Source organism: Aethalodelphis obliquidens, unplaced genomic scaffold (assembly GCF_003676395.1).
Source record: "Aethalodelphis obliquidens isolate GAN/ISIS:26980383/991018 unplaced genomic scaffold, ASM367639v1 scaffold71, whole genome shotgun sequence".
Taxonomy (NCBI): Eukaryota; Metazoa; Chordata; class Mammalia; order Artiodactyla; family Delphinidae; genus Aethalodelphis; species Aethalodelphis obliquidens.
Window position 1 is genome coordinate 6,051,697 of NW_020838015.1, and position 19,511 is coordinate 6,071,207.

General features: G+C 40.7%; 1 protein-coding gene across 1 annotated transcript in view; it reads right to left on the reverse strand.

The window, feature by feature from the left end:
• Window positions 1–19,511, reverse strand: part of EFHC2 (EF-hand domain containing 2) — a 250,923-nt gene that overhangs the window by 202,793 nt on the left and 28,619 nt on the right. The window contains exon 2 of the mRNA XM_027091524.1: window positions 8,318–8,507. Within this exon, the coding sequence (XP_026947325.1) occupies window positions 8,318–8,507 (190 nt within the window). The remainder of the gene's footprint in view (window positions 1–8,317; window positions 8,508–19,511) is intronic.

A 19,511-nucleotide genomic window follows, 5' to 3' on the forward strand; every position in this document is an offset into this window, starting at 1 on the left:
AGAGAGGGAAGTAGTTTTTAATAAATAAACATTGCTGTATAGATTAAAAATTCAGATCAAAACATAAATCAGCCTAAAATATAAGTCAACAAATCAAACAGTAACTATCAGTTCCTAATTTGTGATCTAAAATGTTATACATGACAAAGATTTTTGTGTTCAAAAAAAAAAAAAATCAGTATGTACAGAGAATAGCCATGTGAAGAGGCAGCAAGAGGGCGGCCATCTGCAACCCCAGGAAAGAGGCCTTAAGAAAAACCAACCCTGCCAGCACCGTGATCTTGGACTTCTAACACCCAGAACTATGAGAAAATAAATTTCTGTGGTTCAAGGCACCCAGTCTATGGTATTTTGTTATGGCAGTCCTAGACTAATATATTAAACTGTAATTTATATGCCATAAACTCACCTCTTGTCAGTATACAGTTCAATGACTTTTCATAAATTTATAGACCTGTGTGATCATCACCACAATCCAGTTTAGAACACTTCTATCACCCCCAAAACATTCCCTCTCCCACTGCCAACCCCAGGCAACTACTGATCTGCTTTCTCTGATATATTTGCCTTTTTTAGAATTTCAGATAGATGGAATCATACAATATGAAGCCTTCTGTGTCTGCTTTCTTTTACTTAGTATGTTTCTGAGGTTTATCCATATTGTACTATATACCAGTAGTTTCTTTTTATTGACAAACAGTTTCCATTGTATGGCTATACCACATTTTGTTCATCCATTCATCAGTTGATGGACATTTGGGTTGTTCCCTGTTTTGGGCTATTATGAATAATGACGCTATAATCATTCACATACAAGTTTTTGTGTGAACATATGTTTTAATTTCTCTTAGAAATATATGTAGGAGTGGAATTAACTGAGTCATGTGTTAGCATATATTTAACTATTTAAGAAACTCCCAAACTGTCTTCCAAAATGGCAGTACCATTTTATATTCCCTCCAGGAATATATAGAAGTTTCAGTTTCTTAACATCCTTGTCAGCACTTGGTATTGTCAGTCTTTTTAAGTTATAGCCATTCTAATGGGTGTGTAGTGGTATCTACTCAGGTTTAAGCTCAAAAAGACAATTTTAACTTTGGGCTGATGCGAATAAGCCACAGGCCTACTTATTGATAAAAAGTATAACCCTGAGGGGAGGGTCTTAAAATTTTGCCTGGTAACCACACTCTAGGTTTTAGAAAAGAGGGGAGGAAGAACTCTCTCTTCTTCAGTCAAAGACTCATTTATGAACCTCATTCTTTTTATTCCAAAAACATTTATTCCAGATTTGGGAGTTTTTATTAAACGCCTTCTGAATTCCAAAAGATTAAAGAAAGCCATAATGCATGATGAAATTAGAAACTTTATCAGTTTAACATAAATTTAAAGAAGGTAATTTTGTGTTTTAGAAATAGATGCAGAATATACAGTTGAGAATTTGGGGTATGACATGTGTGATTTCAGGCAAGCCTTTTGTTTTGTTTTGTTTTTTGCGGTATGTGGGCCCCTCACTGTCGTGGCCTCTCCCGCTGCGGAGCACAGGCTCCGGACGCGCAGGCTCAGTGGCCATGGCTCACAGGCCCAGCCGCTCCGCGGCACGTGGGATCCTCCCGGACCGGGGCACGAACCCGCGTCCCCCGCATCGGCAGGCGGAGTCTCAACCACTGCGCCACCAGGGCAGCCCCAGGCAAGCCTTTTGATTTCATCTTTAAAGCTCAGTAGGTGAAGATTATGTAACTGTGACCTAAAACATGGGACTTAAATGGCAATGTATTACAAGCACATTGTGTTATAATTATACATATCGGTGTCTTTTATGAAATGATTCTAACAGGTTTCAGATAATCTGCAAGTCACATAAACCTATGGAAATTTTTCATTTGACCTTTTGGGTATGGTTTAAAGGTATAGTATCTGACACATTTTCTAGTTATTTTTAAATTTTTAATTGTATTTTATTTTTATATACGCTGATTATATTTTGTAACATTCCTAATTGGCTTTAGGCAAAACTTCAAGGATCTGTAGTCATGTATTCTTCTTTGCCAATACAAAATTCTAGCCTACTTGATCGCTCCTTGATCCCCTGTGGGAAAACTAAAAAGTTTGGCTGGTATTGGGTAAGGAGAAAAGCAGCCCCTGACATGCAGGAGCCAGCCTGGCACTATCAGCTGGCCTTGGTGCTGCTACAGGCTGGTCTGGCAGCCACAGCAAAGCCTTGGTGTTCTCCCACTGAACATGAACACTTCCGGAAAATACCATCCTCAGACAAGGCTGCTCTGTGACCACAGTGGATCAAGACCAAAAAAACAGACCACTCCATAGCTACATCTAAACACAGACAGAACATAAACATCGTCCAAGCCACAAAATGCCAAATATCCTCCTGTCCTAGCCCATGGGAGTGATGGCTGCTTATCTCCCAATTACAGATGTAGCCTCACTCTAGTCTGCTGTCCCCATAAATGAGATTTATTAAGATACACAGTCATAAAAAATGGGCAGAAGAACTGAACAGACATTTTTCCAAAGAGGAGTGCAGATGGCCAACAGGCACATGAAAAGATGCTCAACGTCACTAATCATCAGGGTAATGCAAAACCACAATAAGACATCAACTCAAATCTATCAGAATGGCTACTATCACAAAGACAACAAATAACAAGTGTTGGTGAGGGTGTGGAGAAAAGGGAACCCTTGTATACTTTTGGTGGGAATGTAAACTGGTGCAGCCACTGTGGAAATAGTTTGGAGGGTTCTCAAAAACTAAAAAAACAGAACTACCATAGGACCCAGCAATTCCACTCCTGAATATGTATCTGAAAAAAAAACAAAACCACTAATTCGAAAAGTTACATGCACCCCAATGTTCACAGTGGCATTATTTACAATTGCCAAGCTATGGAAGCAACCTAAGTGTCCATCAGCAGATAAATGGATAAAGAAAAAGTGGTGTGTACACACACACACACACACACACACACACACACACACACAATGTAATACTACTCAGCCATAAAAAAGAATGAAAATTTTTGCCATTTGCAGCAACATGGATGAACTTGGAGGGCATTATGCTAAGTAAGGTAAGTCAGACAGAGAAAGACAAACACTGTATGATATCACTTATAGGTGGAATCTAAAAAACACAATAAACTAGTGACTATTACAAAAAAGAAGCAGACTCACAGATATAGAGAACAAACTAGTGGTTACCAGTGGGGAGAGGGAAGCGGGGAGGGGCACTGGGAGTAGGGGACTAAGAGGCACAAACTATTAGGTATAAAATAAGCTGCCAGAATATATCGTACAACATAGGGAATATAGCCAATATTTTATTTTTTTTAATTTTTTTTTTTTTTTTTTTTTTGCGGTATGCGGGCCTCTCACTGTTGTGGCCTCTCCCGTTGCGGAGCACAGGCTCTGGACACGCAAGCTCAGCAGCCATGGCTCACGGGCCCAGCCACTCCGCGGCATGTGGGATCTTCCCGGACCGGGGCACGAACCCGTGTCCCCTGCATCGGCAGGCGGACTCTCAACCACTGCGCCACCAGGGAAGCCCGCCAATATTTTATAATAACTGTAAATGGATGGAATACAACCTTTAAAAATTGTGACTCACTATATTGCACACCTGTAACTTACATAATATTGTACAGCAACTATACTTCAATTTTTAAAAAAAGATACACAGTCATAGAAGTACCCCCGCTTCCTGAGAGCACCCAATCCAGAGCAAGGCCTCACTTCCTTCGATCCTCTCCAAAATTACCTAACACAAGTCCAAATCTTATAGTAAGTCTTTTCTAACACTTGCTTACTTAGACATCCCACAGTTACTCAGGGTATATGTTTTCCCTCACTGCAAGGAATAATAAACCAACTAGTTCAATTAAAACAATACATCAAGGTGACCCAAGAGATCAAATTATACTTTAAATTTTTGTTTTCATATTGTTCAAAGCATAGAGATCCAAACAGTACTAAATAATCAGCTCATCATAAACTCAATGTCAATGAATGCAGTTATTAAAATTCTAATTCTGTGGTCAGTAGTTTTGATTATAATTATTATGTATACAGTAGATGGAAAAAATTAAATATTTCTAAATGCATGCATAATACCCCATAGGATCAACCTTTATCCTGCCACTTACTACTATAATAGAGTCATTTGCAAATCAGCCAACAAATTAGGCTAACTAGGAGCCACTGACAAATGAAGAGAAATGAGTGTATAATTGTAGAGTCTATGTAAATGATGCTTAACATCCAGATAAAAGTCATTAAAAAACATTCAGTCATTTGAGTATTTCTAACTAGTCTGACTTTTTTATAAAAGCAGGTAACGATAGCAACGGCGGCACATTATAAACTACGAAGTGCCCAACTTCAATCAACAATGAAGCAGTAGGTGCCTGATGTAATTAGAAAGAGCCCCAGGCCAGGAGATTCAAGGTCTGGGCTCAGTTCTAGGATGAATTTCCCTGTAGTCATAGACTACGTGCCACAGACTGAGACTCAAGACTTAGGCAGAGACTGCTAGAGGTAAAGGGGTATTAGCAACCAGCTAGCCAAGCCCCACGTCAGGGTCAAGGAAACTCAGGCTCAGACGCATAAGGTGAATAAGCCACAATCAGAACGCTGCCCCTGCCCCACTTCTTGCCAATGATTCCTCATTTATAAAATAAGAGCAATCATCCACGTTTGCTTCTTCCTGATAGAGGTGCTGGGATGATGACTGGAACTAACTGGTTGAATGAATATGTGCTCGCTTGTATTTAAATGAATTCAACGAAATAACTAGTCTTTGGGCAGTAGGTGCAGTATCAGGCAAAATTATGTTTGGCTATTTGCATAAATCCTCCCACTGCCAAGGGTTTTAAGCAAGTTAGGACTGTGTTTCTCAATGGGAGCAGTACTGGCATTTTAGGCAGAATACTCTGCCCGGTGGGGGGGTTGCCCTCCCCACGGTGCAGGACGTAAAATACAAGGCTGGCCCCCAGCTGCTCAAATAGCAGCAGCACCTCTGGGTCAGGTCTGGCCCTAGGGCGAGGCAATTTAAAACATCAAAACTAATGCCAGAAATCCATAATGAACAAAATACCACCATGTTAAACAAATATGGAATCAGTGCTACTGACTTTTCTTTTTGCCTCAGGCTCCAGTATGGCTCAGCATGGCAGTTACTGATCCTGTCTTTATTATAACATGCTGGCATTTTATTCAACCTGAATTTTTTGCATTAATTTTTAAGAGATTTCATTAAAATATTATCTGGCGGGTTACTGAGTTTTGGGGTGCCCCTTAAATTCTGTACCCAAGACAAGTGCCTCACTTGCTTTATCCTAGTCCAGTGCTGCTTCCCGTCATTGCGACAACTTAAAACACCTCCACACATTTCTAGACGCCTCCCTGGGTTGAGAACCTCTGAAATAGGGGCTGATTTTTCTCATTTATCAAGAAGTCCGGAGAGACACAGCCCAGGCCTGAAACAGTGGCTGCATGATGCCATCGGGGCCCTAGATTCCCTGTATCTCTGCTGCAGTCACAAGATGGCTGATGTGCCCCCAAGGAATTATGTCCTAGTTCCAGAGAGGAAAACAAGGCAGGGCGAAGGGCAGGAAAAACATACCAGCTGAGCCTGACTCCTTTAATTAGAAAAATACCTTTCCCAGGAGCCCCACCCAATAAACCTTAACTCACATATCATTGGCTAGAAGTGAGCCAAGTGGCCAGCCCTAGCTGCAGGGAGCCTGGGGGAGGTGAACACCTGTAAGTGGGCACGTCTCCAGCCTGAATAAAACTAGTGTTCTCTCCACAAGAATGAAGGGGAGAGTGAAGAAAAGATAAATAGCTAGAAATGTCTGCCATGAGGGCCAAGCAGGATGATAAATGCTGGCTCTTCTGCGTGACTGCAAATAGCATCTTTTCTGCTTGTAATTTGATGGTCTGCCTGAGCAGAGCATTTTGATGGTCACTTTTAGAATTATGGATAGAAACTGGAACATTGTCTTAGGTTGGGCAGAACCTAGAAGCAGAACCTAAAACAGGGATTTAGGTGCGTGTGATTTATTAAGGGCGTACTCTTGGGAGAAACCTGTAAGGGAGTGAGGGGAACAGCCAAAGGAAGAGAAATGATCCAAGCGAGGATGCATTCTCACATGAAGCTTTGCCGAGGCTTAATGCCACAAGGGGCTATGGGCCTAAATCACAACACAGAGTTGTCTCACCTTAAAGAAGCTCAGCCTTTTACCCTTGACAAATCAGTCAGCCATTTGCTACCCGGTCCTGTGATGAGGGGGCCAGTGTAACCTCCCAGGTTACCTCTCTGGGTGATGCAATGCCCACTGGCCAAGAGCAAACTCCATGGAGGGTTACAGGTGTGAGTTGTTTGCCAAAGCACTTGCTACAGCTGTTGGGGAGGGGTGCCCCACCCCTATCATGGGTCTGGGTGGGCACCAAGAGCATCTACTGCAAATATTAATTTTGATGCACTTTCCAAAGAACTGCCTTTATTTCTACTTTGTATTGTTTGAGAATGGAACCCTAGGTATATTGTTATGATTAAAAGCTGTTGGAAAAACTGGCAACGAGTTGCAAGTGTCTCATTTTCAAGAAAAATGATTAACAGGTGTTGACTTATTTTGTTGAACCACAAATGCAGAAAGTGCTTTATAATTTGCTCTGGGTATTAACCAGGATCCAATCTGAAGTTCACAATCTCATCAGAGCACGTAAATATTTCATAGTCTTAGTGTCTCATTTAAAGCTCAATGAATATTTAATTGAAGTTGACCAACAAAATAACTGAAAGAATTATGTCGCATTTAGTTAGGCCTGAAATGAGCAAGCTCTTCATTTTCTCAAGTAGTTTAAAGCTAAAATTATTCCAACTTCATGAAATAGTCTACATAATTTTATAAGTAATTAAAGGGCTATAAAATAGGCTCGAAAGGCACATATTAAATACTGAGAAAAACATGAAATAAAATAAATTTTTAACTTTAAATGCAAGAGAATAGTTTAATATATGGTGGCCTACATTATTCAGTGGTGGATTACACTATTGTCAATACCCTCTTTTTGACACAAGAAGTAAAAATAGAATCTTTTGTTTGACCCTTGAAAATTAAATATTCTAGAATGATGATGTGCAAACACCTATAAGATTGATGTTAACAGGAAGTCATGCATGATCTACCCAAGTCAGTCAGCCCAGAGACTGCTTCTGAACTCTGGGTCCAGCACTAAGCCAGGTACTGAAAATAATCAAAAAAAAGAAAAATATTGGTCCACGTTCAAAGTAGAGATGGTTTCCGAGGAAAGAAGCTTTCCCGTGGTCTGTTAGATCTCCGTAAGTGTCAGAATGGGGCTTCAAAAGAAATATGTGCTCTAATTGATTGACCCTAACTCAGATGACATGGGATATGTCACTTCTACCGAATTTGAAGACATTTTAATTGGAATCAAAGTATTGCCAACCAATCCATGCTAAGGCTGCTAAAAACTTCCTGGTAAACTTAGCATACTACAGTTTGAATTCTTTAGTCCTGAGTTATTTTTTAATTACAGGACCTAAATAATCCAATAACAAGTTCTTTTTTGGAGAACAGACCATGGGGCCGTGATACAAGGTTGTGTGATAAACAGAGCATATCCATATAGCTGCCTTGTGGAAAATAACTGGTCACCTTGGGTTTTTCCCCTTTGATCTTAGTCTCTTTTTAAGATACTCAAAAGGATCGCCTTCTACAACTGTCAATATGCCAGTATACGTGCATGTGTTATGTATACAAACACATATCACTAAAAAGTTCAGACTCTTGTCTAATAATAGCACCTCTTTCCTTCACTTCTACAATTCATGCCATGTCACCCTATGGTCCTCAGGGATGAGGAACCATAATTAGTATGGAGAAAAGAAGGGACGGCATTTTCCCGTTGTATTCAATGGCACATTCAGAATCAAACAAAATTCTTTAGTTAATGGCAATCACTAAGCAAAAGTGGCAGTCTGACCAGACTCTTACAGTCTGTAGAAGGACATTATCCTGTCCAGGGCAGGAGATGAGAGAAAGGTTGATAACATTAGCCAAGAAAGGTGATGAACATTAAGCATCCTGCAGCCAATGTACCTAGTCAGAAACAGGAGCAGGGATAACTTTTCTTTGTTTAGGGTACTTTTGTTCTAGAATGTGTCATTTCAGATGAACATTTACATTTACATTGAGGACTCTTATTTTCTCACATCTACTTAATATTTAGTACATGTAACATTTTAAGACTGCATTTCTCCCAGTGTCATGTGACTTACCCTGTTTATCAAAAGCCACCCAGGATGGTGAATCAGTTCCCATTCCTTTAGGAAATACACTATGTTTTGGCTTTATCTTTTGTCCGAGAAGCAGTTCTCCACCTATTCCTGGTTTATCTTCACTCACCAGCATCCTAACATTGTTGCAAAAGCCCCAATGTTGAGATTTGTGGAATTTCTCTTTTCCCATCTGTGAACACAAGAGACAACATAAAATGGCCAAAGTTACTCTTTGTGACTTTTCTTATTTGTTTGAAAAGGTAAACACATTTCCCATCATTTATTTTCCCATTACAAAATGCAAATGAGAGTGGCAAATAATTATGATCAATCTTCATCATAAAGTTGTGTCTCATTTTAAATTCAATTCATTTTAACAAATTCAAAACCTTGAAAAGCAATAAGAATAAACCCAATGCTCCATGCTACTTTAAAACATTTAAAAATTATTACTGTAAGTGAACATTTAGGACATTAGCTTGCTAATTGGTCTATTCTACTTATTTGCCAAGAATGTAAACAGGAAAAAAAAAAACTCCTCTACTTCAGAGTAAAAATGTAACAGTTTTCCCACAGAAGTCTAAATATTATTTTCATCAAAACAGAGAATAAAATCTTTTCCTCATTAAAGTAAATGTCACAGGAAATTCGTCAGAGCTGACATTCTCCTCCTAATTGTAGAACCTTGCTCTCCCTCTTCTCCACTCCCCTCCCATCTCTTCTGAGGATCTGGGCAGAGAGGGCAAAGCCTAGATAATGCTACCAAGGATTGGCAAAATGTGGGCCAACACCAACATGCAGGCACTGCTAGTAGGAAAGTAAAACAGAAAAATCCCTCTGAGGAAAGACATGGCAATACCTAGCGAAGTGAAAGGTGTATATGCCCTGAGGCCTAGCAAGTCCACTCCTAAATTTTTTATTTTTTTATTTTTTTTTTGCAGTACATGGGCCTCTCACTGCTGTGGCCTTTCCCGTTGCTGAGCACAGACTCCGGACGCGCAGGCTCAGAGGCCATGGCTCACGGGCCCAGCCGCTCCGCGGCATGTGGGATCTTCCCAGACCGGGGCACGAACCCATGTCCCCTGCATCGGCAGGCGGACTCTCAACCACTGCGCCACCAGGAAAGCCTCTAAATATCTTTTGCACCATGCATGGGGAGCTATAGATCAGATTATTTGTCACAGCAGTGTTGGTAAGAGTGAAAAATAGGAAACAATCCAAATGTCCATCAATAGCAAAAAAGATACCTCAATTAATATTAATACAGAGGTCTAAAATTATATGCATCGATATGGACAAATCTCAAAAAAATGTCAAGCAAAAAAAAGGTAGTAGAAAGGCACACAAAATTTGATCATTTCACTTACATAAAGTCTGAAAACATTCAAAAATACAGTATTATTTATGGATAATATTAGCATGGAAATAAGCAGCATATTCAAGTTAATATAATATCCAAGGTAATATATGACATATGATACAATAAAGATCGTATACATTTATTATGATATATGATATTTGTTGTATCATATGCATATCATATCATGAACATCCATGTACACCACAGCCCTGTATAAAATATAAAACATTTCAGATACAATTAAAGCACTCTCTTATCCCAAGCTCCTGATTTCGATATCTGTGTCTGTTTCTGTTTTGTAAATAAGTTCATTTGTATCTTTTTTAAATTAGATTCCACATATGAGTGATATATGATACTTGTAGATGAACATACAAATACTACTATATATAAGATAGATAACCAACAAGGACCTACTGTATATAGCACAGGGAACTCTACTCAATATTCTGTGATAACCTATATGAGAAAAGAATCTGAATCACTCTGCTGTATACCTGAAACTAACACAACATTGTAAATCAACTACACTCCAATGAAATTAAAATATTAAAAGAAGAAACAAATAAAGCCCTCTCTCAGAGTTCATGCCCCTTGCCTCCCTCTCCAGAGGTAACCAGTATCCTGAATTTGCTTCTTGAACTTTATACTTTGCCAGGATTATATACGCCAGAGAGATAGCCTCCTGCAAAGCATGACGCATTGGCAGGAATTCTGAAAGGACGTTTGAAAATACTTTGTTTCAAGGCAACCTATGAAATGAGGTAAAATATTTGCAAATAATATATCTGATAACGAGTTAATATCCAAAATATATAAAGAACTCATACAACTCAATGGCAAAAAAAAAGTGTGATTAAAAAATGGACAGAGGATCTGAATACACGTTTTTCCAAAGAAGACATACAAATGGCCAACAGGTACATGAAAAGATGCTCAACATCACTAATCATCAGGGAAATGCAAAGCAAACCCACAATGAGATATCACCACACACCTGTTGGGATGGTTACTGTCAAAAAGATAAGAAATAACAAGTGTTGGCAAGGACATGGAGAAAAGGGAATCCTTGTGCACTGTTGGTGGGAATATAAATTGGTGTGTATGGAAGTTCTTTAAACAATTAAAAATAGAACTACCATATGACTCAGCAATTCCACTTCTGGGTATTTATCCAAAGAAAACGGAAACACTAATTTGAAATGATATGTGTACCACATGTCCATCTGCAGCATTCTTTACAATAGCCAAAACACAGAAACAACCTAAGTGGCCACTGACGATGAATGAATAAAGAAAATGTGGTGTGTATATGTATATACAATGGATATTATTCAGCCATAAAAAAATGAAATCCTGGGCTTCCCTGGTGGCGCAGTGGTTGAGAGTCCGCCTGCTGATGCAGGGGACATGGGTTCGTGCCCCGGTCCGGGAGGATCCCACATGCCGCGGAGCGGCTAGGCCCGTGAGCCATGGCCACTGAGCCTGTGCTCCGCAACGGAAGAGGCCACAACAGTGAGAGGCCCACGTACCACACACACACACACACACACACACAAATGAAATCCTGCCACAACAGGGACAGACCTTGAGGGCATTATGCTAAGTGAAATAAGTCAGACAGAAAAAGACAAATATCATATGATCTCACTTATGTGTGGAATCTTAAAAAAAAATCAAATTAAAAAATTCCAGAAAGCAAGCTCATAGATACAGAGAACAGATTGGTGGTTGCCAGAGGTGGAGGGTGGGGAGTGGGCAAAATGGGTGAAGGGGATCAAAAGGTACAAACTTCCAGTAATAAAATAAGTAAGTCCTCGGGATGTAATTCACAGCATGGTGACTATAGGTAATAATTACTGTATATTTGAAAGTGGCTAACAGAGTAAATCTGAAAAGTTCTCATCACCAAAAAAAAAAAAAACTTGTAACTATGTGTGGTGGTGGACCTAACTAGACTTACTGTGATCATTTTGCAATATATACAACTATCGAATCATTACATTGCAACCTGCAACTCATATAATGTTATATGTCAATTATACCTCAATAAAACTAAAAATTAAATACTCAATATTAAGAGGAAAAGACAAGACCTCCTTTCCTCTTATAGTGAAGACAGCCTGGAAGAATGGGGAAGAGCCTGAGCAGCCTTGCCCAGGAGAGCCGGGGCCACTACAGCTGCCCTGGGCAGAGGAACAGCCCAGCTCGAAGGCTGTGGGAGGAAAGCTAGAGGCAGCGGTTAGGACGGTGACCTGCAGCCTGGCTCTGTCCCACAGAGAATCCATTGCCACAACCTCCACCACCACCCCACTCCCCCCTGACACACACACACACACACACACACACACACAGTTTACCACAAGTCGGTCCCACATCACCACAGCAAAGCAACAGTTGGGTTGGTTAAAATGAATGGAGGAATAACATAGAATTTTACAACAATGTTCCCCCTTTTAAAGCAAGTAATTTCAGGTAATCACAAACTCACCTCAGGTCAAACCAACAAATGTTTGTTACTATATTTACTATATTCCTAGCTTTGTGCCAGTCATGCTACTTAAAATTATGTTTTAGCTCCATACAGTTTTTTTTTTTTTGGCTGCATTGAGTCTTCGTTGCTGCATGTGGGCTTTCTCTAGTTGCAGTGAGCGGGGGCTACTCTTCGTTGTGGTGCGGTGTGGTACACAGGTTTCTCATGGCGATGGCTTCTCTTGTGGAGCACAGGCTCTAGAGTGCAGGCTCAGTAGTTGTGGCACGTGGGCTCAGTAGTTGTGGCACACGGGCTCAGTCATTGTGGCTCACGGGCTCTAGAGCACGGGCTCAGTAGTTGTGGTGCACGGGCTTAGTTGCTCCACGGCATGTGGGATCTTCCCAGACCAGGGCTCGAACCCGTGTCCCCTGCATTGGCAGGCAGATTCTTAACAATTGCGCCACCAGGGAAGTCCCCAGATATGCTACTTAAAACAAGCATAAAACTCCACCCCTGCCTTGAAGAGGAAACCCACTCTCTTGCTGATGAGCCAAGATTTAGATATATATAAAACAACTAGGAAGCAGTACAGCTACCATTTTCGACCAGTTACTATGACCTAGACCCTTTACTAAGGGCTTTATATACATTACCTAATTTTACCATCACAAAACTATTTGATATGCATTATCACTGCCATTTTACCAATGAGGAAACCAAGGCAGAGACAAGTAGGCTAGCACACCCACGGTTATATGGTAACTAGTGGAGCCTGCATCTGAATCTAAGCTCATTGACCCTAACCTCTGGTAAGTTTATCTACCTAGAGCCATAAACTGATGGGCTGGAGTAGTAGCGTTGAGGTCCTGCAGGTAGTTGGATACTGCCTTGGGCCTGGAGGAATGGGATGAATTAGACAGGAGAGGAGGGAAATAGGAACCCTAATGTTTTGTTGATGGGAGAGTTAACTGCCATTCTGGAAAGCAATGTGGTACTACTTGGCAAAACTAAGGATGTATATTCTCTATGATTCAAGAATCCCACTCCTGGATATGTATCTCAGAGAAATTCTCACAGTAGCCAATAAATGGACATATATGAGAATGTGCAATGGTATTGGGTTGGCCAAAAAGTTCGTTCAGGTTTTTCTGTAAAATTGTGGAAAAACCCAAATGAACTTTTTGGCCAACCCAATATTTTGGGAAAGTTGGAGGCAGGCAAGCTAGATATTTATGTTGAGGAAATGGATAAGAAAATATGGTTTAGGGGCTTCCAGGAAGATGGTGGAAGAGTAAGACGCGGAGATCACCTTCCTCCCCACAGATACACCAGAAATACATCTACATGTGGAACAACTCCTACAAAACACCTACTGAACGCTGGCAGAAGACCTCAGACCTCCCAAAAGGCAAGAAACCCCCAAGTACCTGGGGTAGGGCAAGAGAAAAAAGAATAAACAGAGACAAAAGAATAGGGACGGGACCTGCACCAGTGGGAGGGAGCTGTGAAGGAGGAAAGATTTCCACACACTAGGAAGCCCCTTCGCGGGCGGAGACTGCGGGTGGCGGAAGGGGGAAGCTTCGGAGCTGCGGAGGAGAGCACAGCAACAGGGATGCGGAGAGGAAAGCGGAGAGATTCCCGCACAGAGGATCAGTGCCGACCCACACTCACCAGCCCGAGAGGCTTGTCTGCTCACCCGCCGGGGCGGGCGGGTCTGGGAGCTGAGGCTCGGGCTTCGGTCAGAGCGCAGGGAGAGGACTGGGGTTGGCGGCGTGAACACAGCCTGCAGGGGGTTAGTGCACCGCGGCTGGTCGGAGGGAGTCCGGGGAAAGGTCTGGAGCTGCCGAAGAAGCAAGAGACTTTTTCTTCCCTCTTTGTTTCCTGGTGCGCGGGGGGGAGGGGATTGAGGGCGCTGCTTGGAGGAGCTCCAGAGATGGGCGCAAGCCGCGGCTAAAAGCGCGGGCCCCAGAGACAGCCATGAGACGCTAGGGCTGCTGCTGCCGCCACCAAGAGGAATGTGTGCGAGCACAGGTCACTATCCACACACCCCTTCCGGGGAGCCTGTGCAGCCCGCCACTGCCAGGGTCCCGGGATGCAGGGACAACTTCCCCGGGAGAACGCAGGGCCCGCCTCAGGCTGGTGCAACTTCACGCCGGCCTCTGTCATCGCAGGCCCGCTCCGCACTCCGTGCCCCTCCCTCCCTTCCAGCCTGAGTGAGCCAGAGCCCCCGAATCAGCTGCTCCTTTAACCCCGTCCTGTCTGAGCGAAGAACAGACGCCCTCCGGCGACCTACATGCACAGGCGGGGCCAAATCCAAAGCTGAGCCCCAGGAGCAGTGCAAACAAAGAAGAGAAAGGGAAATCTCTCCCAGCAGCCTCAGAAGCAGCGGATTAAAGCTTCACAATCAACTTGACGTACCCTGCATCTGTGGAATACATGAATAGACAACGAATCATCCCAAATTGAGGAGGTGTACTCTGAGAGCAAGATTTATGATTTTTTTCCCGTTTTCCTCTTTTTGGGAGTGTGTATGTGTATGCTTCTGTGTGAGATTTTGTCTGTATAGCTTTGCTTCCACCATTTGTCCTAGGGTTCTATCCGTCCGTTTCTTTTTTTATTTTTTTAAAAATTTTTTTCGTAATAATTATTTTTTATTTTAGTAACTTTATTTTATCTTTATTTTATTTTACTTTATCTTCTTTCTTTCTTTCTTTTTATCCTTCCTTCCTTCCTCCCTCCATTCTTTCTTTCTTTCTACTTCTACTAATTCTTTCCTTCTACTTTTTCTCCCTTTTATTCTGAGCCATGTGGATGAAAGGCTCTTGGTGTTGCAGCCAGGAGTCAGTGCTGTGCCTCTGAGGTGGGAGGGCCAACTTCAGGACACTGGTCCACAAGAGACCTCCCAGCTACACATAATATTAAATGGTGAAAATCTCCCAGAGATCTCCATCTCAACACAAACACCCAGCTTCACTCAACAACCAGCAAGCTACACTGCTGGACACCCTATGCCAAAAAACTTGAAAGACAGGAACACAACCACACCCATTAGCAGAGAGGCTGCCAAAAATCATAATAACTCCACAGACACCCCAAAACACACCAACAGACGTCACACTCCCACGAGAAAGACAAGATCCAGCTTCATCCACCAGAACACAGGCACTAGTCCCCTCCACCAGGAAGCCTACACAACCTACTGAACAAACCTCAGCCACTGGGGACAGACACCAAAAACAACGGGAACTATGAACCTGCAGCCTGCAAAAAGGAGACCCCAAACACAGTAAGATAAGCAAAATGAGAAGACAGAAAAACACACAGCAGTTGAAGGAGCAAGATAAAAACCCACCAGACCTGACAAATGAAGAGGAAATAGGCAGTCCACCTGAAAAAGAATTCAGAATAATGATAGTAAAGATGATCCAAAATCTTGGAAATAGAAGGGACAAAATGCAAGAAACATTCAACAAGGACCTAGAAGAACTAAAGATGAAACAAGCAATGATGAACAACACAATAAATGAAATTAAAAATACTCTAGATGGGATCAATAGCAGAATAACTGAGGCAGAAGAACGGATAAGTGACCTGAAAGATAAAATAGTGGAAATAACTACTGCAGAGCAGAATATAGAAAAAAGAATGAAAAGAACGGAGGACAGTCTCAGAGACCTCTGGGACAACATTAAACGTACCAACATTCGAATTATAGGGGTTCCAGAAGAAGAAGAGAAAAAGAAAGGGACTGAGAAAATATTTGAAGAGATTATAGTTGAAAACTTCCCTAATATGGGAAAGGAAATAGTTAATCAAGTCCAGGAAGCACAGAGAGGCCCATACAGGATAAATCCAAGGAGAAATACGCCAAGACACATATTAATCAAACTGTGAAAAATTAAATACAAAGAAAACATATTAAAAGCAGCAAGGGAAAAACAACAAATACCACACAAGGGAATCCCCATAAGGTTAACAGCTGATCTTTCAGCAGAAACTCTGCAAGCCAGAAGGGACTGGCAGGACATATTTAAAGTGATGAAGGAGAAAAACCTGCAACCAAGATTACTCTACCCAGCAAGGATCTCATTCAGATTTGATGGAGAAATTAAACCTTTGCAGACAAGCAAAACCTGAGAGAGTTCAGCACCACCAAACCAGCTCTACAACAACTGCTAAAGGAACTTCTCTAGGCAAGAAACACAAGAGAAGGAAAAGACCTACAATAACGAACCAAAAACAATTTAGAAAATGGGAATAGAAACATACATATTGATAATTACCTTAAATGTAAATGGACTACATGCTCCCACCAAAAGACACAGATTGGCTGAATAGATACAAAAACAAGACCCATATATATGCTGTCTACAAGAGACCCACTTCAGACCTAGAGACACATACAGACTTAAAGTAAGGGGATGGAAAAAGATATTCCATGCTAATGGAAACAAAAAGAAAGCTGGAGTAGCAATTCTCATATCAGACAAAATAGACTTTAAAATAAAGACTATTACAAGAGACAAAGAAGGACACTACATAATGATCAAGGGATCAATCAAAGAAGAAGATATAACAATTGTAAATATTTATGCACCCAACATAGGAGCACCTCAATACATAGGGCAAATACTAACAGCCATAAAAGGGGAAATCCACAGTAACACATTCATAGTAGGGGACTTTAACACCCCACTTTCACCAATGGACAGATCATCCAAAATGAATATAAATAAGGAAACACAAGCTTTACATGATACATTAAACAAGATGGACTTAATTGATATTTATAGGACACTCCATCCAAAAACAACAGAATACACATTTTTCTCCAGTGCTCATGGAACATTCTCCAGGATAGATCATATCTTGGGTCACAAATCAAGCCTTGGTAAATTTAAGAAAATTGAAATTGTATCAAGTATCTTTTCCGACCACAACGCAATGAGTCTAGATATCAATTACAGGAAAAGATCTGTAAAAAATACAAACACATGGAGGCTAAACAATACACTACTTAAAAACGAAGTGATCACTGAAGAAATCAAAGAGGAAATTAAAAAATACCTAGAAACAATTGACAATGGAGACCCAACGACCCAAAACCTATAGGATGCAGCAAAAGGCAGTTCTAAGAGGGAAGTTTATACCAATACAAGCCTACCTTAAGAAACAGGAAACATCTCAAATAAACAACCTAACCTTGCACCTAAAGCAATTAGAGAAAGAAGAACAAAAAAACCCCAAAGTTAGCAGAAGGAAAGAAATCATAAAAATCAGATCAGAAATAAATGAAAAAGAAATGAAGGAAATGATACCAAAGATCAATAAAACTAAAAGCTGGTTCTTTGAGAAGATAAACAAAATTGATAAACCATTAGCCAGAGTCATCAAGAAAAAAAGGGAGAAGACTCAAATCAATAGAATTAGAAATGAAAAAGGAGAAGTAACAACTGACACTGCACAAATACAAAAGATCATGAGAGATTACTACAAGCAACTCTATGCCAATAAAATGGACAACCTGGAAGAAATGGACAAATTCTTAGAAATGCACAACCTGCCTAGACTGAATCAGGAAGAAACAGAAAATATGAACAGGCCAATCACAAGAACTGAAATTGAAACCGTGATTAAAAATCTTCCAACAAACAAAAGCCCAGGGCCAGATGCCTTCACAGGCGAATTCTATCAAACATTTAGAGAAGAGCTAACACCTATCCTTCTCAAACTCTTCCAAAATATAGCAGAGGGAGGAACACTCCCAAATTCATTCTACAAGACCACCATCACCTTGATACCAAAACGAGACAAGGATGTCACAAAGAAAGAAAACTACAGGTCAATATCACTGATGAAGATAGATGCAAAAATCCTCAACAAAATACTAGCAAACAGAATCCAACAGCACATTAAAAGGATCATACACCATGATCAAGTGGGGTTTATTCCAGGAATGCAAGGATTCTTCAATATATGCAAATCAATCAACGTGATACACCATATTAACAAGTTGAAGGAGAAAAACCATATGATCATCTCAATAGATGCAGAGAAAGCTTTCGACAAAATTCAACACCCATTTATGAAAAAAACCCTGCAGAAAGTAGGCAAAGAGGAAACTTTCCTCAACATAATAAAGGCCATATATGACAAACCCACAGCCAACATCATCCTGAATGGTGAAAAACTGAAAGCATTTCCACTAAGATCAGGAACAAGACAAGGCTGCCCACTCTCACCGCTCTTATTCAACATAGTTTTGGAAGTTTTAGCCACAGCAATCAGAGAAGGAAAGGAAATAAAAGGAATCCAAATCGGAAAAGAAGAAGTAAAGCTGTCACTGTTTGCAGATGACATGATACTATACATAGAGAATCCTAAAGATGCTACCAGAAAACTACTAGAGCTAATCAATGAATTTGGTAAAGTAGCAGGATACAAAATTAATGCACAGAAATCTTTGGCATTCCTGTACACTAATGATGAAAAATCTGAAAGTGAAATCAAGAAAACACTCCCATTTACCACTGCAACAAAAAGAATAAAATATTTAGGAATAAACCTACCTAAGAAGACAAAAGACCTGTATGCAGAAAATTATAAGATACTGATGAACGAAATTAAAGATGATACAAATAGAGGGAGAGATATACCATGTTCTTGGATTGGAAGAATCAACATTGTGAAAATGACTCTACTACCCAAAGCAATCTACAGATTCAATGCAATCCCTATCAAACTACCACTGGCATTTTTCACAGAACTAGAACAAAAGATTTCACAATTTGTAGGGAAACACAAAAGACCCCGAATAGCCAAAGCAATCTTGAGAACGAAAAACGGAGCTGAAGGAATCAGGCTCCCTGACTTCAGACTATACTACAAAGCTACAGTAATCAAGACAGTATGGTACTGGCACAAAAACAGAAAGATAGATCAATGGAACAGGATAGAAAGGCCAGAGATAAACCCATGCACATATGGTCACCTTATCTTTGATAAAGGAGGCAGGAATGTACAGTGGAGAAAGGACAGCCTCTTCAATAAGTGGTTCTGGGAAAACTGGACAGGTACATGTAAAAGTATGAGATTAGATCACTCCCTAACACCATACAGAAAAATAAGCTCAAAATGGATTAAAGACCTAAATGTAAGGCCAGAAACTATCAAAGTCTAAGAGGAAAACATAGGCAGAACACTCTATGACATAAATCACAGCAAGATCCTTTTTGACCCACCTCCTAGAGAAATGGAAATAAAAACAAAAATAAACAAATGGGACCTAATGAAACTTCAAAGCTTTTGCACAGCAAAGGAAACCATAAACAAGACCAAAAGACAACCGTCAGAATGGGAGA